We start from the raw sequence: 24,067 nt of genomic DNA, 5'->3' as shown, positions 1-24,067 counted from the left end.
AGACGTAGAAAACAACGGCCACATTGCAATTTTGATGCGCATTTAATTCATAGTTGAAATATAATCCCATTATTTTAGTGTTGGTGGGTTGAATTTTTGTAGCCTGTTGGAGCATTGTGGGTCGACCCACAAAAAATAAAAAATAAAAAATAAAAAATAAAAAAAGAGAGAGAAAGGAGGCACATTTGGCGGTTGAGGATGAGAGAGACAGAGGAAAAGGAGAGAGAGAGAGAGAGGGGGGACTCTAGCCACCGGCTATTGCCGGTTACCTTCTCTCAATTCTGTACGTAAAAATTTTCTGCTGACAAAAAAAATTTCATTTTTCATCATTAGTAAAACACAGTCATCAATAATAAAGTCTCGCTTTTTCTGTTGTATAATTTTGGCTCAATTAAGACTCATCTTTTATTTTTAGCTAGTAATTGGTTCTGATACCAAATATGACGTCCCACTTTTTAGAAAATCATCTATTTTTGGATTATTTTAGTCTTATCAAGCTTAATTCTTTTAATCTTTTGGATCTAGTCACCGCCCAAAATGGTATAACCGGATTAAGAGTTTTAACTCTATATAGAAGACTATCTGGGATCTCATATTTTTTTTCTTTTTAAGCCCTAACGTTCTCATCAAGCTAACACTCATAAGTATCAAACGATGTGAGACTTGTCTCGCTAGTCTTTACTGATCTTGTCGTTAGAAGCCACGATATTTATATTGAATAAGTTAGAATAATTAAAATGCATTTAGTTAATGAAGAACAAACAATAACATTTCATACTTAAAGATTTTTGTGTGCATAAAGTATATGTTTTATAATTCTGTTCAAACTGGACTTTATTAAATGTAGGATCAAGCTACCTCATCATCTAAATTTTACAGGTCCATAAAATAATGCTTATTTTCTTAAAAAAATTTAGTTTATAACCAACATATGTGTATATACATAGCATTGCTAAATAAATATTTTTATTTATATAACATAATATAAATTGAATTATATTATTACATTTGAAAATCAATAAATTGTTTTTTTTGAGAGATAGGTAGCACGCTACCCGCTTCGTTTATTTCATTTAGAAATAAATTTAGCTGAAAATGTGAATCAACTAGGATTCGAACTTGGGACCTCGGGTACCAACCACCAAGCCCTTTGCCACTTGCTCTAGGGACGGTCGGTAAAAATCAATAAATTGTTGAGAATAAATTCGAATTCATCTACAAACTCATACCTACTAATTACATGTCGTGTTGTTCTGAATTATCCACGTTATAATAAAAATTAGTATTCTTATCGACTGTCATTTTAAATTTCTTTAAACTAAACAAAACTAGCTATTTTCATATCAAATCATTTCGATCATAGATAAGTAATCAACAAGTGAAAAATTTAACAGCGATGTTGATGGTAAAAATAAAAATAAAAAATCAGTCTTTAATCTAATAATGCCAAAAAAAAAGAGAAAAATTTCATACCAATTATATTATCATAAAAAGGTGTCTTATTTTGCGGTACACAAAGATATATAAGGTCATGGACTAGACCAAATCTTCTGATTAAAGTCAAAATGCGGTAGAAAAAGCTTGAAAATGGACGCTCCTGATCGGCAGGCCGTGATGGCGACCGGGAACTGCCGGTTGAAGTCAACGGTCAAAAGCGGCGACACGTGCATCGCCGCTTTGTGTGGTGAGAGGCCGACCCAGAGCGACCGCACACTGTAAACAACCGGTGCGGTTTAAAGGCATTTAGTGTCACGTAGTTCTTTTTTTCTTTTTATTTCCAATGTCTTCGTTAATTTTTCGTTAAATTAATGTATACAAGAAAAATTTTAGATGTTCCACCTAAAATAATAAGGCTAAATTATAAAATGTCTTTCTGTAAATATTTATTTTTTCACCTTTTATATCTCTCCGACTTTTAAAAATCGATATTTTATTCTCTTAAAGTTTTAAAAATATTTTCGAAATGTACGACGTTAATGGAGATGGCAAAAAATAACCAAATTATTCTTACTTTTTCTATATAAAATTTTTTTAATATATTTTTATTATTTTGAAAGGTATTTTGTTATAAATTATAAGGAATGGGTGGAGTAGTAATAGAATGCTGACCGGAACAAGGATTTAAGTGCCGTGGCACGTGGTCGTGCCGGAAACTTATCGGCATGGTACGTCACGGTGCGTGCCGAGCCGTGCCGATGCGTGTCGGTAAAAGAAATTCTTGTGTGCCGACACATAATAGCATGAAATATTTATTTTCTTTAGCAACAAAATATTCTAACTATTTATTATGTCTTTTTATCACATCTTTTAAACTTTATTGAGGAAATTATTTACTAATTTAAAGAATAGAGGATTTTGAGTTGTATCATCGACACAGGGTTTGTATCGTGCCGGTATCTTGTTGGTACGATACGACACGATGGATACGGTCCGTGCCGACGGACACTTAAAATCTTGGACCGGAAGGATCTAAATGTAATAACTTGAAATGTTGACAGGATAAAATACAAATCTTTGAAAGTTATAGAAAGAAATTGAAAAAAACAAATATTTCTAAGAGAGTTTTATGTAATTTAGCCTAATAATAATAATACTAATAATAATAAGTATTAGCTTATCTTTTACAATTTCAGCTTTTAATTACATCCATACCAAATAAACAACAGTTCTACATATATACAAACTAATAACAAAAAAAAAATTTAACTTTTTACTTGAGCCCTAATTCTTTGTGAATATATCTATTTTAATTTGAATTTCACCTTGTACTTCAATTTCACCTTTTAGTGGAATAAATAGGACAAAAGAAGTGGGGGGAATAAGAGCAGGAATTGGTCTTATTCGGGGGTGGATAGGAGAGGTTTTATGACGAGTAGGAAATATTGGGGGAGGGGGGAGTAGGTGAATAGAAACGGATTGCAACGCCACCAAGTTGGGTTTGACTCTTTTTGTGTGGGGGATAGTTGGGATGATAGAGATGTGGAGAGGGGAAATGCACTTTTTTTAATTACAAAAATAGTATTTTAGAAGATCCCAAAAATATGCTTTAAATTTGTCTAAAAAAGTCTCCTGTAATGATATCGATGTGTTTATATGGTGCACAGTAGCATATCAGGAATCGTTAAAATTTTAAAAATATATGTTCCTCAGTTATTTCAAAATATCTTTATAATTACTATCCGTTAAGTTAATTTGGGTTAAACGTGAGTTAAATATCTACCAGAGTTAAAAAAAAAAAAATTTAAAATATTTCTTTTGCCCGAAACTTAAGGACAAATAAGGAATGCTAGTGATGGTAAAAGAGTATATTTGAAAAGACAAAGAATCAAAATATTTTTTGTGTCCCTAAATTAAGAATAAAAAATAAAAGTCGGTAATAGTAGAAGGGTATAATTGAAAGAGCAAAATAATAATTTTATAAAGATAATAGTTATTACTAACAGTTCATTAACAGAACTTAACTTTAAAAATACATTTAAAATAGGTTGAAGCGTAAAAAAAAATATTTTTAATATTAATCTTTTAAAAAGGATAAATTAAAAAATCAAAAGCTTTGTAGAAATATATAGGCAATTGCCCCTAAATTAAAATAGTATTTTGGAGAGTATATATTAATCAAGTGCTTTGTGCATAGAAATTTTCTGTATATAATTGGACACGGCATCCCATTTTAGGTGACGTGTCGCGTTTTCGGCTTCTTAGGGGGTGTGTTTGTGTTTGGGTTCTTGGATGGGATCTGAAATTGGTTCTTGTTCCTCTGTTGTTGTTGTTGTTGTGTTCATGAATCATAATGGGGGTGGGATCATGGATGATGTGAGAAAGAGGGAGGGAGAGGGAGAGAGGGTACAATTTAGTGGTGGGTTTCTTTTGCCCAAAATGGAAGGTAATGAACAGTGAGTTCACTTAAAAAATTGACAAGTTCCATTCAGATGAATGTATGTTGCTATATCTAATAACAGATTCGATGTTTTGGATGACGCTTCATTAAATGGACAGTGAAATCGCCTTGTACAAGACATTTTTGTGCTTCAAAAAATCCTGCACATAGGACTATGGTAATGTGTCACCGTTGTTTTGCAACAAGCTAAAAAAATGGTTTTGGTTGCTCTTTACAAGTGTTTTTGCAGAACACGTACCAAAGTTTTTAAGTAATTTTTTCATGCATCCATAGTAATACTATAATATATATATATATATATATTTTTACTGATCGTCTCTAGCACAGATGGAAGAGGGCAGGTTTAGGTCAAGCTTATCGTAAACGACCCAATCAAACTCTAAGTCCAATAATCAGAAACGATCTATTACTTGTTAAATCTATAGAGGGATTGTTTCAAAAAAATCTGATAAAAAATAGGGTAAAAATAGTGATACTTTTATGTTTTTTTGAGAGAAATGTAGCATGCTACTCACTTCGTTTATTTTTTTAGAAATAAATTTAGTTTAAAATGTAAAGTCGTTATACTTCGAATTTAAAATTTTAAATATAGTCATCAAATTTTTTGTCACTAGCTAAGATTTCTATTTCCTATGAATGGAAAGTTGGAAACTCGATCTATAGATTTTCAAAGTTAATTATGTATCGGTCAAATTTTCTCTATTAATCACTCTCATGCACCTTCGACTTGTTCGAGTTTGTAATTCGATTTATATCTTATTTTTTGTGATTTTAAACTTTTTGCGAGGTAATCCGATCTTCTCGTAACCACATAGCAAGAAAATATATACATAATCTAACTGGACCGGTGTTTTATTAACTTGATAGTGCGAACAAACTTAGATTTAACTTAGATATATATATATCCTTCTTATACATGCAAATTAACAATTTTAATATCTGTTTGATTATTTCTTTATTAATATAAATAGTTTTTTAATGCTGGATAAATTATTGGGAATGTGACACACAGCTAGAGTCAAAACTTTCTCCAGTAAATTAAATTAAATGTAGGAAAGTTGAAGAGTGTACGCATGCATTGGTGTTGTAAACATCAAGCAATCGTTAAAAAAAAAAGAAAAAAGAAAAAAAAAGGGTGTGTCAATACTTGGCATTTTTAGTTCATTGTCCTATGAAATTTCAATACAAAATTGTAGAATATGTGACTTTTTTTTTCTTGATTTTCTTCCTTATATATTTTTACATTCTCTAAATATACAAGTTGTGAACAGTACAATTTAGTGTTAGTATAAATTTATCCCAAATAAAGATATATATATAGAGTCCGGCTGGAATACTATCGATAACACTAAGCGTTTGGTGCTATTGAATTTTCTACTGTTAGATTTATCCATTTCATCATTTCTAGCCCTTAAATTGTATTATTCAACCAACCATCCACTCGACCTGAAGGGACCACTTTCATCCTAACTACACATTTTATTATCCAGTGGTCGAAAATTTAGTAGTATCAACGACTTAGTATTATTAATAGTATTTCAGCCAAATTCATATATAGAGTCCAATTGGAATACTATCGATAGCACCAAGCGCTTGACGCTACCGACCTTTCTGCTGTTAGATTTATCCCTTTTATTATTTCTAACTGTTAGATCGTTTTACTTAACCAACCACCCACTTAACCCTAGAGGATCATGGTGTTGATTCCGTTGCTGATCAGCAGTTAATCATCTGTTGTACGTACACCGAATTGCAGAATGACTATGCTCCGAAACTAGTAGTATTCATTTTCTTCACCGGTTGACTCTCATCAAACACAAAATTACAGAGATGAGGCCGAGTTCATCTTCGAAATATCCAACTTTTAGTCATGGTCGAATTTCTCAACATTCAAAATCACTTGATCACTAATATTTTTTTCCCCTAATAGGCTAATACTCTTATTAGAGATATAATTAAAGAAATATAAAAAATAAATAAATGCTGCACAGTTATTAAAGCATGAATAATGTAGCCAACTTTGTGCCGACCCCGTGAGGGTACTTTTGTTTTTTTTTGTTTTGTTTTGTTTTTTTTTTTAAGCTTTTGCTTTACTCTTCGCCTTTCACCGTTGAGTAATAAATTATCATGAAAAAAGCGTCGCATGCGACCAACCAATGCGAGACTTTCGCGCCCTTTTTCCGTTGGTCAACTATGTAACATCCATGACATGTCAAGTGGAATTTGCATGGTGGCGTGAAATAAAAACTAAAAAGGGATAAGAGGTCACGTACGTTTTTAATGGAGTTAGGCACGGATCCACTTTAAAAACACTTTATTCATCACTAAGCATCCACCGCGCGCATGATCGATATCAGATGAATTATTTTGCGGAGACTGACTAAATTAAGAGATAATGCACTTCTTGAAACGGAGGGGGCTTAGAATCCGTTCTGATACTATATTATTCAAAAGATTGATCTGATTAGTAGAAAATGGCTCAGAATTTATTTTAATAGTTATTTCAAACACCAACTTAGAGGTTGGGAGTTTAAAGAGAGTTGATCGATGGATTTTCGGGTTAAAAAAAACTAGTTGATATATCTGAAGAGGTTATTGGGTTCTCGAAGAATAAAACTTGAATAAAGAGCTCTTCAATTATGCTTTATTGGGAAGCCCTTGATTCGCTGTCACATATCAGTTTTGTCTTCATTCAAAATTTGTCGAATAATTTTTAATCCTAAAAATAAAAATTATAACTCTTGGATTGAGATAAAAAGTAATACATACAGCGAGGCGTCATTAAGGAGATCCCTACTCAAGTTTTTCTCCGTTCTAGAATGTATGCGCAAGCTCAAAAACAGAAATAAGTGCAATTTATTTACTATTTCGTGATTCAAGCTTATTTCTTTACTATGATATATATGACTTTAATTTTGTTTTCTGTAAAAACTTGCTATTGAACAAGACAATAAATTTTGCTTATAAATTGCAGATTACACAATAATAAAATACTTTAATTAGTTTGCCATCTTATGGTTTAGAAAACTCTTTTTTGAGAATATGAAAAATACATGATGAGAACTAAAGCAAAAAAAAATACAAGATGATATATAATTGGTATTAAATATAAAAAAAATTAAACGCTATTTTCTATTTGCTTAAGCATTTAGAAAATAACGATTGTTTTGTGTTATTTAATATGGTATCAGATGAGGAGGTACTATCATTATTAATTTTATCTTTCATTTAATTCAAATCCACGTCATAGTCCTAGTAAAAAGTCTTGAGTCCAGATGTGAGAAAAGTGTTAAATATAAAAATATTTAAACTTCGTTCTTTATCGGCTTAAGTTTTTAGAGAAATAACGATTTTTTCGTATTATTTAAGAAGACACTGTGCAAAGTGCATAGTGAAAAATTAAAGTAAACAAAGAGAAGTAAAACAAGTAATTGAGATATATACTGTCCAAATTGCAAGAAAAATTATTAAAGTAATCATTTTTTTTTGAGAAAAAAAATTCTTTGGTATAATGATTTAAGCTAATTCCTTCCACTTTCAATATTATATGTTATAACAAAAAGGAAACATGGATGAGAAAAAAGATCTAGAAGTGATTTTCTATGTCACAGGGTTTTGTGAGTGGCCACAAATTTAACATCACTACTTGCAACTCTGTTGCAGCAAGTGGTAGATAGGATGGCATTTACTGCTGAAAGGAGCACTCCATTGAGCACTAACTTTATTTTTATTTTATTTTCTTTTTTGTGTTGAGCATAAACTTTGGAGCACTAACTTTGAAAGATCTAATTGGTTTAATTTAATTAACAGTATCTTATCCATTTGGTTTAATTTAACAATATCTTAAGTGGTCATTGCCCACCATAGTAAGTATTATTAATTAGTGGCCACAAGTATCCATCAATTTGTAGATGGTAAAAATGCATGAAGACCCCTTCAACTATAAATTTTGATCTTTCGCTCTTGAGTAAATTTTATCGAGTTCACATCAAAAGTAATAGTTTTGATTCATTTTTCAGTAAATAAACTAAAACAATTAACTACTGATAGTTTAACTAACTGAAAAAGCTCACCGATAGAAAAAGCGATTAAAATTCAGAGGGTTATTTCAGAATGGCTGATAGGCGAGGGGTCTCTGCACATTTTTACCTTAGTAGATTAATTCTCTTTGCTTTCCTTCTCATCATCTATTATAAAAAGGGGAGAAGATTAAGTTGGAGGGATAAGAAGTGGTATATAAATTTATATATTTTGGAGATGTCAACTAAGCTAAGGAAAGACACATTTTAGTGGCTTCATCTACTTTTCAATGCTAGGCATCAAAAAAGTTGCTTATCTTTGTGAAGTGCCAATATGATTTGGCTAGTTGGGTGCCTTTTTTTGTATTAAAATATTCAACTTTAATTTTTTTTATTTAAAAAAGAGATACATATCACTTTGGAGGGAGGGGAAAATTTCTTATCAAATCATGGGAGTGTTGTGGTGTCATCAATTGGGGGAAGGAAAGTAAATGATGATCAGGGAATCATCATTAACTTTTGTTAGATGTCAGAGACCTACATGAGTGGTGAACTAACACATATATAAATTACATAGGTTGGATTCTGTATTATATGTTGGGAATCCGGTACTCGCCTCGGTACCGGATCTCGTGAATCTGCAACCCGCTCCGATACCGACTGCTGTGGATTCGGTATCGATTGTTGGGATTCCGCAACGAAAACGTCAAATCGGATTTTCAACTACAAATTTAACCAATTCTAACATTATAAACTAACTTTCTTTCTTGCGTGCTCTTGTTCGGAATGTTTTTGATTTTCGTGGCCAGTTGCCCCACTTTTTGAAGCTCAGTTTATATTTATTATGAATGAACCAAATATCGAGTCTAACTTTTTTCTCAAAAAAAGAAAGATTCTGCATTATTAATTAATTAATTATATCAAGACGTTTGCTTAATAACTTTATTTCGAATAATAGAGTATTTAAATGATAATCAGTATTGTTAGATATAATCTGCAATATTTGAATTCTTTAGACAGTGAACTTCCTAATGTTTTAGTATTTTTCTACTTTATTTTCAAACTATTCCAAATATAAATTTTGACCGCTAGCGTACGACATTTATCATTTTATATATAGAAGAAGTAAAGTTAGAATACCTTTGACAAAAACTTGTTCCATTTTATGGGTTCAATTAAATTACAACTATTTAAGATAATGTTCAATAGTATGGATAGACGTTTCTAATGTTCTATCGTTGAAAATTAGTTTGGTGCTGTAAAAACTTCCATAATACGGAGAGAAGTGGATACATGTACATGCTTGCCACCATATCAACTAAAGAAACATTATGAAAAGAAAAGGAGAGATTTGCTTGTTTTGTGCTCTCCTAGTCCTACTCAGTTTGCTTACTCCAATCCTAATTCTAAGGGTCCTTAATGTTAGAATTTCACTTGTTAAACACGAAAATAATAAATTCGATGTTTATTAATGGGTCTAGCCCACCAGGCTTAAGCTTTTGGGTTGAATGGATTTTTACTAGCGGAATGAATTTTCCCACTTCTCTAACTTTTAGATCACGTCTTTTTTATAGAGAACACCCATAATATATAGACAAATTTTATTTAACTGGGTATAACGCAACTGAATAACAAATAAACAAGAGGACATGCAACTAGCCACTCTTTATTGTGGCTGATGATCACAAAAGGGTTGTGAGAGTCTTTAAAAATATTATATAGGAGAAGCAACTAATTAAGAAATACCACCAAGCTACATGCAAAAGCCTGAAAAGCTACAAAGGCCTAAAATCCAAATTCAGTCACTAAAACCCAAGATCAAATTAAACGGACCAACAGACGAAGCGCCCGTTTAGTATGAAGGCTTATATAATGCTAATAAACACTACAGAATTGGAACAAAAATATATAAAAGTATACTTTCTAATTTTTTATTGGGGATCGTAGAAAATACAATGTAATGGACTCATTGCGATATGGAATTTTTGCTATTCTACTTTCTCATTGTACTTTGCTTAGGTGCATGTATACATGAAAATTTAGATACCCTAAATTTATTTAGGCTTTGAGAAAAGAGAAAGAAGAAACATAAAATTGTAAGGCTCAAAATCTGGGCTTTGTTTAAGGCCTGTACTGGGCTCAATTCTACATATGAACTGGGGTCAATAAAATTGCATGTTGACTTATTTGTCGTATTACCGACCGTCCCTAAAGTAAGTGGCAAAAGGCTTGATGGTTGATACCTTAGGTCCCAAATTCGAATTCTAGTTGATTCATATTTCCAGCTAAGTTTATTTCTAAATGAAATAAAACAAAGCACATAGCGCGCTACCTATCTCTCTCTCAAAAAAAAAAAAAGAAAAAAGAAAAAGACTTATTTGTCATATTTTCAATTGCCTCTTGTTATAGAGTTAGGTCGTTTGGTATTAAGGTTTACCGAATGGAAGTGAGGCAAAAGCATACATAAATATGGCTTTTTTTTTTCTTTTTTTTTTTTTTTAATATGATGACATTGTGGTATGCAAATGCGATATTACATGATATATTTTGAAATATTTTTTCTAGTTTTCCACCTCTTTGATCTCTTTGATTAAAAAAAAGAGCAATGCTCCTATGCACCAAAAAGATCTCGGCCCTTAAATTTTTTTAAATGAATGATGGAGATGTCTTTTAGTTAAGAGGGTGACTGGCTTTTATTGCCTTAGGTACTGATCACTCTCTTACCAAGGGCAAACTATTTTCTCATATGTAAAATTAGCATGAAGTGCAGTTTTGTAAATTTCTATTTTCATTTCCATAATGCCCCTCTATTAATTATAAAATATCCCATTCAATTTTGGAAAAGTTTTCACCCACAGTCATCTTCTCCGAAGCTTGTATTTTAATCAAAATTTCTCCGAAGCTTGTATTTCAATTTTGAAAGCTTGTATTTATTTTTTTTAACTATAATATAAACTAAATCTAAATTTAAAATTTAATTTTAATCAATATTTTTGAACTTTAATGTTGTTTTTACTATCGAATGAACAATTTGAATTTAATTTTAAAAATAGAAGCCTTTAATTTAAATAAAAAATAAAAGCTAATATATTTGAAATTTCGTGTCATTTTAATATCAAATTAACAATTTGAATTGAAATATACTATTTATTTAAACATAATTTTTTTTCATTCTGAAAATTAAAATTAAAATTAAATTTGAATTTAATGTACACAATTATAAGTTTAAGCTCAAATTGATTTTTAAATTTAATTTTATAAAGATTTATTACTTATCAAATGAGCACTATCTAATTTGGTAAGTAACAAAATTAAATAAGGAAACAAATATTTATGTAGGGTTAATCAAATTTGGTAATTAGTTTGTATTTATTTTCTCATATTATCCTTACGAATGGTAACCTGTTCAGCAAGTAACCACTATGCAAAAGTCAATCTCGCCCTTGAAATATGAACGGCTAGATTTAATTTAGTCGGTGTATTGAAGCATTCCTCATAAAAAAAAAAGGAGTTTTTCTTTTTTTTTTGAGAAATAGATAACGAGCTATCCGTTTTATTCATTAGGAAAATGAATTAGGCTTATATAATGGAAACAACCAAAACATTTTTCATATTTCATGGAAAACTATTGTTTTCGTTTTTTTTAAACAAAAATTAGCAAACGAAAACAATAATTTTTTGGTAAAATCAAGAAAAAAATTTATAAAAAAACTAGTTTTTCTTAGAACCAATGGGCCAACAAAAAATTAGAAAAGAAGTTTTTCATGAAAAACATCTTTTTCACAAATTTTTTTTTTCCATGCTTTTTCTAGAAACCAAACAGCAACTAAGTAAAGAAGCCTGAGTCCTTTGTTAATAGTGAGGTTCAAATCAGCAAAATGTTCAGATTAGTTGGTTTTTTTTTTTTCTTTTTTTTTAAAGACTAATTTGTTCAAATTATTGATACAGGAATAGCTAACCAAAGAGGGCTTTGTTTCAGGAAAAAAACCAATTAACTTTGACTGTGAATTAGTCAACGGCCCGAAAGTGATCGACAAACTCTCACAACAAAAAAATCATAAACCAATCATACTAACCAACTGTCCCTAACACAAGTAGCAAACGACTAAAAGGTATGGTAGTTGATATCTGAGGTTTCAAATTCAAAAATCTAGTTGCTTTACATTTGAAGCTAATTTTTTTTTAAAAAAAATAAACGAAAACGGTAACATGCTAGCTTTTTTTTGAAAAAATAAACCGATCTTACGGATAGAACTGAAAGGATCAATTGAAGGATCTGACTTTTGATCAGTTGATTGCCTGATCAAATATACTTTTTTTTCAGCATGCAAATAGAATACATGCAATCACACAATAAATGGTTTTTGCAAATCCAAAAGAATAGTTATACATTCCACACTATGATATTTCTACAATTGAGTTAAGATAAGGTGAAACATGCATAATTTATTCCAACTATAAACCATTTTGAGTTGACTATCTATTCTTTAAAAATTTTGATTTTAGTAGTTAATTTATCAATTTATTTGATTTGAATAAGTCAACGGTGTTTTAACTTCAAAATTGGAATGCATCGTTTATCTTTTCAGGTTTAGTCAATATACTTCATGTAATTCTTGCAACTATAAATTTATTAAAGTAACCGATTAACTTAAATTTTGAAGCCAAAGTGTCGTTGACTCACTCAAAATAAATAAATTAATAGATTTGATAGTAAAATCAAAATTTTAAAAGATTGGATAACTGACTCAAAATGATCCATAGTTCAGATAAGTTCCAGATAATTTTATCTTAAGATAATAAAAATCACTAAAAAGGCAGAAGGGAATTTTAGAATAATATATGGAAATGAAGCACCATTAATTATTGAAACAGAATTTTTATTTAAAAAAACAACCAAAGCTCCTTGGAATAGAGAGAAAACTACAGAATATCATGAACTAGCATAGATATATAACGCATGCAGTTAGGTTTGAGAATTGAGACAATACCAACATAACAGTTTGAAGCACAAAACATCTAATCGATATAGAAAAGAAACAAAATGAGAAGAGAAGCAGGAAAGTTTTCACCGATGTTACCTTCATTGATTAGTTCGATAGCACCCAGTTTGCTTGGTATATTCCAGATATGCTGATCTATCTTTGGTGTAGGCGCTGACACGAGAAAAGCACTCGATGATGGGCCAGTCTGGCCCTCCCTTGAGGCATCTCTGAATTACGGCGGTGCTGCAGCGCATCACAAGTTGGAGGTTTTTGCCGCGAAGATGCGCGTGTTGCTGGACCAATCTCAACAACCATTCTGGGAGGGACTCCATAGAATAATCTTGCAACTCTAGGCATTGTAGTGCAACCAAATTATCGACGCACTTTAGAGCCGGAGTGTCCCAAATGGTGAGCTTCTTTAGTGCAGGAAGATTTGAGATCCTTTTCATGCCGTCATTCATTTTGATTTCAAGCTCAGTTATGAACAGGAAGTCTTCAATTACACTTAGGCTATGAGCCATTGGAGTGCGCAAAATCCGGAGTGCTCCGAGTTGCTGCAAACCATTTGGAAGCGCTCTGAGTTTTGGGCAATCTATTACACACAATACCTCCAGACGAGGCATAACTCGGAGCGAGTGAGATGATGAGTTTCCAGTTTCACTGCCAACTAAAGACCATTCTTCCCAATTACGCATGCCTTCCATGATAAGAAATTCAAGCTTAGGAAAGGCTGTTGCTGCGTGCACCCCGTCACCAACCCCAATACCGAGTAATTCTGGACCAATAGCTACAATCGCAAAAGCATTTCGGATTCGGAGATACCTCAAATGCGGCAATTGGCCTAGAGGTGGAAGTTGTAGGCATAGTGGCAAACCTAAGAAATTCACAAAAGTTAGATAAGGAAGACAAGTACCCAAAGACGATGACAGCATCCAACTCGGAATATGCTGACCGTAAAAGTTGCCGACCCATAATTGTTCTAAACAAGTTGGAGGGTGCAATTTCTCAAAGATATCTTCAATCTTATTGATCTCCTCTTCTGTGTATGGGGGCATTTCTACCCTCTCCATCTGTGATCTGCAGACTATAGCTAGTTGTTTTAGGAAGGCTTTATCTTGAAGTACAAAAGCCCTATTCCTTGGATGAGTTACGGTCGGCGGTTGATTTATTATGTCATCAGTGGACTGCACGGAATTTGCATTCCGTTTCCTTTCCAAAATATGTAATCGGAGCCACCTTAGTTGGCCAAGTGATTCTAATTCTTCCAAGTCCCAACTGTTTTGTTCGGTATTGCAACTATCATTTGCATTAATAATGATTCCTTTGAGGTCATTGAGCAGTTGCAGTCTCCCTATTCCTGCGGGGACACTTCTTAAAGGGGTACCAACAAGGCCAAGCCGTCTAAGACTGCATAAGTGAGTGATGCTCCTTGGAAGTGTGTTCAGAAATTTGCAATCTTGTAAGTTTAAAGTCTGCAAATTTGTTAGGAATCCAATAGAGTCCGGCAGATTGGATATGCTAGTCCGATCAAGATCTAACAATCGGAGGTGTATTAGACTTCCCACACTATCAGGAACGCATTCAATCCCTTTTCCATTAAGAATCAAAACTTGGAGGTATGGAACTCTAGAGAAAAGATTGTGCTCAATTCTAGGTGGACTCTTAAATAGTAGTAATGTCCTCAAGCGTAGTCGCTCAGTTTCTGGACCAGGGATTGTAACAATCTCTCCGATCTCAGCAATTGACAAGCAGCGAAGCTTTGAGATTGCAGTAGCATCCAAGGACTGTGAATCTCCATAGTAGCTTTCACCTCGTGACAAATATTGACCGAGAGATCGCAAGAGATCGTGTATTGTGCATTTGCTCTGATCCACAGAAAGAGGATCAGGTTGTAGCAGACTCCTACGTATTAGCTCGGAGTGGTATTGCTCGGCTGACTCTTCCATTATTGAACCATCTTCTTGCTTGACAAACCCCTCTGCCACCCACATCGTGCGAAGCTTATGAATGAAGTGTACATCATTCTCAGGGTAAAGGCATAAGGAAAGAAAGCATTGCTTCAGATGAGGCGGCAAATCATCGTAACTCAAGTAGAGAGCACCCCTGAATTCCTCAGGAAGCTCACTCATAGACCAAGCATTGCTTCTGAGAACTTTCTCCCACTCTTTTCTGCTCTTCTCCTTGGTGGCTAAGACACCGGCAATCACTTTGATTGCAAGCGGAAGGCCGCCGCATTTGTTAACAATTTGAACCCCCACACTTCTCAAACTTTGCGCATCTTCTCCTTCTTCTTCTAGATAGGTTTTCTTGCAAAGCAACTCCCAGCCTGAATCAACAGTCATTTTCCCCACCCGGTGAATGTGTTTCGCGCCCATTCTCATCGCAACGTCCTGGTCTCTCGTGGTTACCAGAACACATCCGCTAGCTGCTCCATTTTGTAGCGGGTTTTGGAGTAAATCAGTCCATACGTTCGATCGCCATACATCGTCCAGCACGAGAAAGATGCTCCTCCCTCCAAGGGTCTGGCTGAGAATAGGGAGCAGTTTTGAAACTCGTTCGGCACTTCCGTGACTACCTCCTGCTTCTCGAGTGATCTCCTGTAGCAGTCGAACATCTGAATATTTCTGGGTGACGCAAATCCAAATTCTTACCTGGAAGTGGTCTCCAATTCTCGGGTTGTTGTACACCTTCTGAGCGAGCGTGGTCTTGCCGATCCCTCCCATGCCTGCTACAGCAGTCACTTGAAAATTTCTTCGGTTGTTCGTGACTATCATCTCGACCAATTCGTCGGCAGCATCTTCGATCTCTCTCCCGACGACATCGGCTTCCATGATCTCACAAGTCTCGCGCGTGGACGACATGCTCGCCACTCGACCCATCGTCTTTACCGGCTCAAGATTAAAGATCCACTGGTCCTTCGCGACCTCGTCGATTCTATTGTTGAGGGCTCTGATTCTATCGGCTAAGTTGTGACGAACTCGAATGGAGTTGAAGAAAGAGAACATAGGAAGGCAGCAGAGAATCGACAGAACTGATGAAGATGCGGACGGCAGCTCATACCTGAGTTCGTCAAAGACATCGTTCGCTTCATGCAAGATACTTTGCAGCTCATTCAACCAAGCGGCATCTTCGGTCCTCTCCCGCCCTACTTTCTTCAGCGCGCCGCCGATCCGCTTCATCCTCCTCTGCAGCGTCGCGAGCTCTTCCTTCACTCCGAGAATCATCGCCACCTCATCCTGGATTAAAGCAGCGAGCTTCTCTGAGCAGTTTCCGAACAGAGCGTCCAGCGTCGCCATTTGGGTGATCGTGCTCGATCAAATTCTTCTTGCTTTGCAAACTGTTTCGAGTTCAGCTATGGCCAGAGATCTATCTGCTGCTCTTGATTCAGAAGAAGATAGTCTATGCCTTTAAGTTGACTTTATTATGCCATGTTATTTTTATAAGCAATTGACGGAGACATCTTTGCACGTTCCAACGAACGGCTTTGTCGGTTGAGAACAATAGCTGTGCAGCCAAATTAATTATTAGTACCTCTTTGCACGTTACACGCCGTCCTGAGGTTTAAAGAATATTTTAAAACTTTCTACATTAATGCTAGTTCGATTGTCAACTTTGTATTATATTCCTACAATAACTTTTTTTTTTAAAAAAAATAGCAAACTGAGTTGTTCACTCAAAAAAATTCTACAATTTTCGGATGAGGAGTTATAGAAAATACAACCCCTTTTGATAGCAAACTTAGTTCTTAATTCACTCAAAAAAATTAATAAAATAAGTATCAAATATTGCCCTTTATACAAAGGACACTTCCTTTCTAGGTATACTAGCATTGCTTGTGTTAGATATATCTCTCTTAAACCCTATTTTTTTCAAAGCATATTCTATTTTCATTAGCCAATTAAATTTAGTCAAATTATTTTCTTTTCTTTCTTTTTTTTTGATTAAACAGAAGTATACCCTATTTGAGGAAGGGAAACACATAGTCAAATAAGGCAAATGAGAAAGGACCCAAAGCTGGGTAAAGAAGAATCAGCAAAGCTAAACAAGACCAAGCAAAGCACAACATAGCTAGATGGGCCAGGAAGAGATAGCTCGGCGCCCCAGGTCAAATTATTTTCTAATTTTATTAAAAAAAAGTTTTAATCTTAATGAGCTTTAGAAGCGAATATAGGACAGACCGTCCCTAGCGCAAGTGGCAAAAAACTTGGTGGTTGGCACCCGAGGTCCCAAGCTCGAATTCTATAAATTTGTAGATGGTAAAAATGCATGAAGACCCCTTCAACTATAAATTTTGATCTTTCGCTCTTGAGTAAATTTTATTGAGTTCACATCAAAAGTAATAGTTTTGATTCATTTTTCAGTAAATAAACTAAAACAATTAACTACTGATAGTTTAACTAACTGAAAAAGCTCACCGATAGAAAAAGCGATTAAAATTCAGAGGGTTATTTCAGAATGGCCGATAGGCGAGGGGTCTCTGCACATTTTTACCTTAGTAGATTAATTCTCTTTGCTTTCCTTCTCATCATCTATTATAAAAAGGGGAGAAGATTAAGTTGGAGGGATAAGAAGTGGTATATAAATTTATATATTTTGGAGATGTCAACTAAGCTAAGGAAAGACACATTTTAGTGGCTTCATCTACTTTTCAATGCTAGGCATCAAAAAAGTTGCTTATCTTTGTGAAGTGCCAATATGATTTGGNTTTTTTTTTTTTTTTTTGAAGAAAAAAAGATACATATCACTTTGGAGGGATGGGAAAATTTCTTATCAAATCATGGGAGTGTTGTGGTGTCATCAATTGGGGGAAGGAAAGTAAATGATGATCAGGGAATCATCATTAACTTCTGTTAGAATTGTCAGAGACCTGCATGAGTGGTGAACTAACACATATATAAATTACATAGGTTAGCTAGATTCTGCATTATAAACTAACTATTTTTTTTTTTTTGTGTTTTTTTGCGTGCTCTTGTTCAAAAAGCTTTTGATTTTTGGGGCAGTTGCCCCACTACTGTAGCTCAGTTTATATTCGCTATAAATAAAACAGATATTAATCCTAGCTTTTATCTCAAAAAAAAAAAGATTATGCATTATTAATTAATTAATTACATCAAGACGTTTGCTTAATAACTTGATTTCGAATAACAGAGTATCTAAATGATAATCAATACTGTTAGATGTAATCTACAATATTTGAATTCTTTAGAAAGTGAACTTGGTAATGTTTTAGTACTTTTCTACTTTATTATATTCAAACTATTCCAAACATAAATTTTGACAGCTATCATACGGCATTTATCGTTTTATATATAGAAAAAGTAAAGTTAGAATACCTTCGACAAAAACTTGTTCCATTTTACCAGTTCAATTAAATTACAACTATTTAAGATAATGTTCAATAGTATGGAAAGACATTTCAAATGTTCTAACGTTGAAAATTAGTTTGGAGCTGTAAAAACTTCCATAATATGGAGAGAAGTGAATACATGTACATGCTTGCCACCATATCAACTAAAAAAATATTATGAAAAGAAAAAGGAGAGATTTGCTTGTTTTGTGCTCTCCTACTCAGTTTGCCCACTCCAATCCTAATTCGAAGGGTCTTTTAGTATTAGAATTTCACTTGTTAATAGTTTCATATCGAATAATTAACAAGAAACTAATAAATTCGATGTTTATTAATGGGTCTAGTCCACCGGGCTTAAGTTTTTAGGTTGAATGGATTTTTACTAGCGGAATGAGTTTTTCACTTCTCTAACTTCTTTTTTTTTTTTGAGAGGTAGGTAGTCGCTACCCGCTTTGTTTATTTCATTTAGAAATAAACTTGGCTGAAAATGTGAATCAATTAGGATTCGAACTTGGGTCTTAAGTACCAACCACCTAACCCTTTGCCACTTGCTCTAGGAATGGTCAGATCACCTAGCCCTTTGCCAACTAGCCCTTTGCCACTTCTCTAACTTTCAGATCACGTATTTTTATGGAGAACACTCATAATATATAGGCAAATTTATTTAACTGGATACAACGCAACTGAATAACAAATAAGCAAGAGGACAACAAGCCACTCTTTATTGTGGCTGATGATCACAAAAGGGTGGCGAGAATCTTCAAAAATATTATATAGGAGAAGCAACTAATTAAGAATTACCAAACAAAGGCCTAAAATCCAAATTCAGCCACTAAAACCCAAGATCACACTAAACGGACCAACGGATAAAGCGCCCGTTTAGTATGAAGGCTTATTTAATTCTAATAGACAATACAGAATTAGGACACAAATATATAAAAATATACCTTTTAGTTTTTCTTTGAGGATTGTAGAAAATATGGTCTAATCGACTCATTGCGATATAGAATGTTTTGCTATTCTACTTTCTTATTATATTTTGCTTCGGTGTATGTGTATACAGGAAAATTTAGAAACCTTAAAAATTTATTTAGGCTCTGAGAAAAGAGAAAGAAGAAACATAAAGTTGCATGGATCAATATCTGGGCTTTGTTTAAGCCCTATCCTGGGCTCGATCCTACATTTGAACTAGGGTGTACTAAGCTTTACAAGCATGTTATAGAGTTAGGGTCCGTTTAGTATTCATAATGGTTTTTTTTTTTTTTTTTTATAGGATGACATTATGGTATGCAGAACGTGATATTACAAGATATATTTTGAAATTTTTTTTTTTTCTAGTTTTCCACCTCTTTGGTTAAAAAAAAAAGAGCTTTTTTTGAAGAACATTTTTCATATTTCATGGAAAACTATTGTTTTCGTTTTTTTTATTTTTAAATTGCAAATGAAAACAATAATTTTTTGGTAAAATCAATAAAAAAAATTTCTGAAAAACCTAGTTTTTTCTTAGAACCAAATTGGCCAAAAAAAATTAGAAAAGAAGTTTTTCATGAAACACATCTTTTCCACAATTTTTTTTCATGCTTTTCAAACAGCAGCTAAGTAATGAAGCCTGGGTTCTTAGTAATTAATAGAGAGGTTCATATAAGCAAAATGTTCACATTAGTTGGGGTTGTTTTCTTTTTTTTTCTTTGAGACTAAAATGTTCAAATTATTGACACAGGAGTAGCTAACCAAAGAGGGCTTTGTTTCAGGAAAAAAAAACCAGTTTACTTTGACTGTGAATTAGGCGACGGCCCGAAAATGATCGACAAACTCTCGCAACAAAAAGATCGTAAACTGATCTTACTAACCAACCATCTCTAATATAAGTGACAAAGGGTATAATGGTTGGTATCCAAGATTTTAAGTTCAAAGCTTAGTTGCTTTATATTTCCAGCTAAGTATTTTCTAAAAAAAATAAATAGCACCTTATCTTTCTCTCAAAAAAAAAAAAAGAAAAAAAGAAAAAAAAACTTTTTACTAATAGAACTGGAAGGACCAGTTGAAAGATCTGACTTTTGATCAGTTGATTGCCTGATCAAATGTACTTATTTTTCAGCATGCAAATAGAATAAATGCAAACACAGAATAAATGGCTTTTGTAAATTCAAAAGAATACATATACATTCCACACTATGATATATATTTCTACAATTGAGTTAAGATAAGGTGAAACATGCAAACTTTATTCGAACTATAAACCATCTTGAGTTAACTATCCAACCTTTCAAAATCTTGATTTTAGTATTTAATATTTCAATTTATTTGATTTGAGTTTAGTCAACGGCATTTATCTTCAAAATTTGAATGTGTCGTTTATCTTTACAGATTTAGTTAACATATTTTATGTGATTTTCACAACTATAAATTTATTAAATTAATCAGTTAGTTTAAATTTTGAAGTCAAAGTGGTACTGACCCACTAAAATCAAATAAATTAAAAAATTGAATAGTAAAATCAAAATTTAGAAAGATTAGATAGCTGACTCAAAGCGATTCATAGTTCAGATAAATTCTGTATAACTTTATCTTAAGACAATGAAACTCACTTGAAAGGGAGACTGAAGGAAATTTTAGAATAATGGAAATGAAGCACCATTATTGAAGCAGAATTTTATTTTAAAAAACAAGCAAAGCGCGCTTAGCTAGCCAGGCATTTATGCAAGCTCCTAGGAATAGAGAGAAAACTAGGGAAATATCATGAACTAGCATAGATAATGAATGCAGTTAAGTTTGAGAATTGAGATGATGCCAAACATAATAGTTTGAAGTACAAGACGACTAATCGAGAAGGAAAAAAAAAGGAAAATGAGAAGAGAAGTAGGAAAGTTTTCACCGATGTTACCTTCATTGATTAGTTCGATAGCACCCACTTTGCTTGGTATATTCCAGATATGCTGATCTATCTTTGGTGTAGGCGCTGACACGAGAAAAGCACTCGATGATAGGCCAGTCTGGCCCTCCCCTAAGGCATCTCTGAATTACGGCAGCCTTGCAGCGCATCACAAGTTGGAGGTTTTCGTCGCGAAGATGCGCGCGTTGCTGGACCAGTCTCAACAACCATTCTGGGAGGGACTTCATAGAATAATCTTCCAACTCTAGGTATTGTAGTGCAACCAAATTATCGACGCACTTTAGAGCCGGAGTGTCATAAATGGTGAGCTTCCTTAGTGCAGGAAGATTTGAGACCCTTTCCATGCCATTATTTATGTAGATTTTAAGCTCAGTAATGAATAGGAAGTCCTCAATTACACTTAGGCTATGAGCCCTTGTAGCGCGCAAAATCCGGAGTGCTCTGAGTTGCTGCAAACCTTTTGGAAGTGCTCTAAGTTTTGGGCAATCTATCACATACAACTGCTCTAAACGAGGCATAACTCGAAGTGAGCAAGATGATGAGTTTCCTGTTTCACTGCCAACTAAGGACCATTCTTCCCAATTAGGCATGCCTTTCATGATAAGAAATTCAAGCTTAGGAAAGGCTGTTGTTGCGTGCACCCCGTCACCAACCCCATTACCGAGTAATTCTGGACCAATAGTTACAATTGCCAAAGCATCTTCGATTCGGAGAAACCTCAAATGCGGCAATTGGCCTAGAGGTGGAATTTGTGGGCATAGTGGCAAACCTATGAATTTCACGTATGTTAGATGAGGAAGATAAGTACCCAAAGATGACGACAGCAACCAACTCGGCATATGATGACTGTAAAAGTTGGCGAGAAATAATGTTTCTAAACAAGTTGGAGGGTGCAATTTCTCAAAGGTGTCTTCAATATTACTGATTTCCTCCTCTGTGTATGGCAGTGCTTCTGCCCTCTCCGTCTGCGGTGTGCAGGATATAGCTAGATATTTTAGGAAGGCTTTATCTTCAAGTACAAAAGCCCTATTCCTTAGATGAGTTACCGTCAGCGGTTGATCTATTATGTCATCAGTGGACTGCACGGAACTTGCATTCTGTCCCCCCCCCAAAATAGATAATTGGAGCAACCTTAGTTGGCCTAGTGATCTCATTTCTTCCAAGTCCCAACTATTTTGTTCGGTATTGCAACTACCGTCTGCATTAATAACAAATCCACTGAGGTCATTGAGCAGTTGTAGTCTCCCTATTCCTTCGGGGACACTTCTTAAAGGGGTCCCAAAAAGGCCAAGCTGTCTAAGACTGCATAAGCAAGTGATGCCCCTTGGAAGTGTGTTTAGAAATTTGCAATCTCGTAAGTTTAAAATCTGCAAATTCGTTAGGAAGCCGATAGAGTCCGGCAGCCTGGATATGCTAGTCCGATCAAGATCTAACAATCGAAGGTTTATTAGACTTCCCACACTATCAGGAATGCATTCTATCCCTTCTCCATTAAGAAGCAGCACTTGGAGGTATGGAACTCTAGAGAAAAGATTGTGCTCAATTCTAGGTGGACTCTTAAATAGTAGTAATGTCCTCAAGCGTAGCTGCTCAGTGTTTGGACCAGGGATTGTAACAATCTCTCCGTTCTCAGCAATTGACAAGCGCGCAAGCTTTGAGATTGCAGTAGCATCCAAGGACTGTGGATCTCCATAGTAACTTTCACCTCGTGACAAATATTGAGCGAGAGATCGCAAGAGATCGTGTACTGTGCACATGCCCTGATCCACATAACGAGGATCAGGTTGTAGTAGACTCCTACGTATTAGCTCGGAGTAGTATTGATCGGCTAACTCTTCCATTATTAAACCTTCTTCTTGCTTGACAAACCCCTCTGCCACCCACATCTTGCGAAGATCGCAAATGCGGTGTCCATAATCCTCAGGGTAAAGGCAAAAAGAAAGAAAGCATTGCTTCAGATAAGGCGGCAAATCGTCGTAACTCAAGTAGAGAGCACCCCTGAATTCCTCAGGAAGCTCACTCATAGACCAAGCATTGCTTCTGAGAACTTTCTCCCACTCTTTTCTGCTTTTCTCCTTGGTGGTTAAGACACCGGCAATCACTTTAATTGCAAGCGGAAGGCTGCCGCATTTGTTAACAATTTGAACCCCCACACTTCTCAAACATTGCACATCTTCTCCTTCTTCTTCGAGATATGTTCTCTTACAAAGCAACTCCCAGCCTGAATCAACAGTCATTTTCTCCACCCAGTGAATGTGTTTCGCCCCCATTCTCATCGCAACGTTCTGGTCTCTTGTGGTCACCAGAACACATCCACTAGCTGCTCCATTTTGCAGCGGGTTTCGGAGTAAATCGGTCCATACGTCCGATCGCCATACATCATCCAGCACGAGAAAGATGCTCCGCCCTCCAAGAGTCCGGCAGAGAATAGGGAGCAATTCGCAGAGCCGTTCGGCAGTGCCGCAACTTCCTCCGGCTTTTCGAATGATGTCCTGCGTTAATCGAACATCTGAATATTTTTGGGTGACGCAAATCCAAATTCTTACCTGGAAGTGGTCTCCAATTCTCGGGTTGTTGTACACCTTCTGAGCGAGCGTGGTCTTGCCGATCCCTCCCATGCCTGCTACAGCAATCACTTGAAAAGTCCGTCGGTTGTTCGTGACTATCATCTCGACCAATTCGTCGGTAGCATCATCGATCTCTCTCCCGACGACGTCGGATTCCATGATCTCACAAGTCTCGCGCGTGGACGACATGCTCGCCACTTGACCCACCGTCTTTGCCGACTCAAGACTAAAGATCCACTGGTCCTTTGCAACTTCATCGATTCTATTGTTGAGGGCTCTGATTCTATTGGCTAAGTTGTGACGAGCACGAATGAAGTTGAAGAAAGAGAACATAGGAAGGCAGCAGAGAATCGACAGA

General features: G+C 34.7%; 2 protein-coding genes across 2 annotated transcripts; both read right to left on the bottom strand.

Moving 5' to 3' along the window:
* LOC109707405 (putative disease resistance protein RGA3) lies at positions 13,001 to 16,198 on the bottom strand. The gene has a single exon (XM_020228644.1). It carries the CDS (start codon positions 16,196 to 16,198, stop codon positions 13,001 to 13,003), a length of 3,198 nt encoding a protein of 1,065 aa, XP_020084233.1.
* LOC109708127 (putative disease resistance protein RGA3) lies at positions 20,952 to 23,852 on the bottom strand. The gene has a single exon (XM_020229736.1). The coding sequence runs from the start codon at positions 23,809 to 23,811 to the stop codon at positions 21,136 to 21,138; it is 2,676 nt and encodes an 891-aa protein (XP_020085325.1). The 5' UTR covers positions 23,812 to 23,852; the 3' UTR covers positions 20,952 to 21,135.

The sequence above is a fragment of the Ananas comosus genome, linkage group 3 (genome assembly GCF_001540865.1).
Source record: "Ananas comosus cultivar F153 linkage group 3, ASM154086v1, whole genome shotgun sequence".
In the NCBI taxonomy this organism is placed as follows: Eukaryota; Viridiplantae; Streptophyta; class Magnoliopsida; order Poales; family Bromeliaceae; genus Ananas; species Ananas comosus.
The sequence above is the reverse complement of the archived record's forward strand: the minus strand, read 5'-3'. Positions and strand labels throughout refer to the sequence as shown.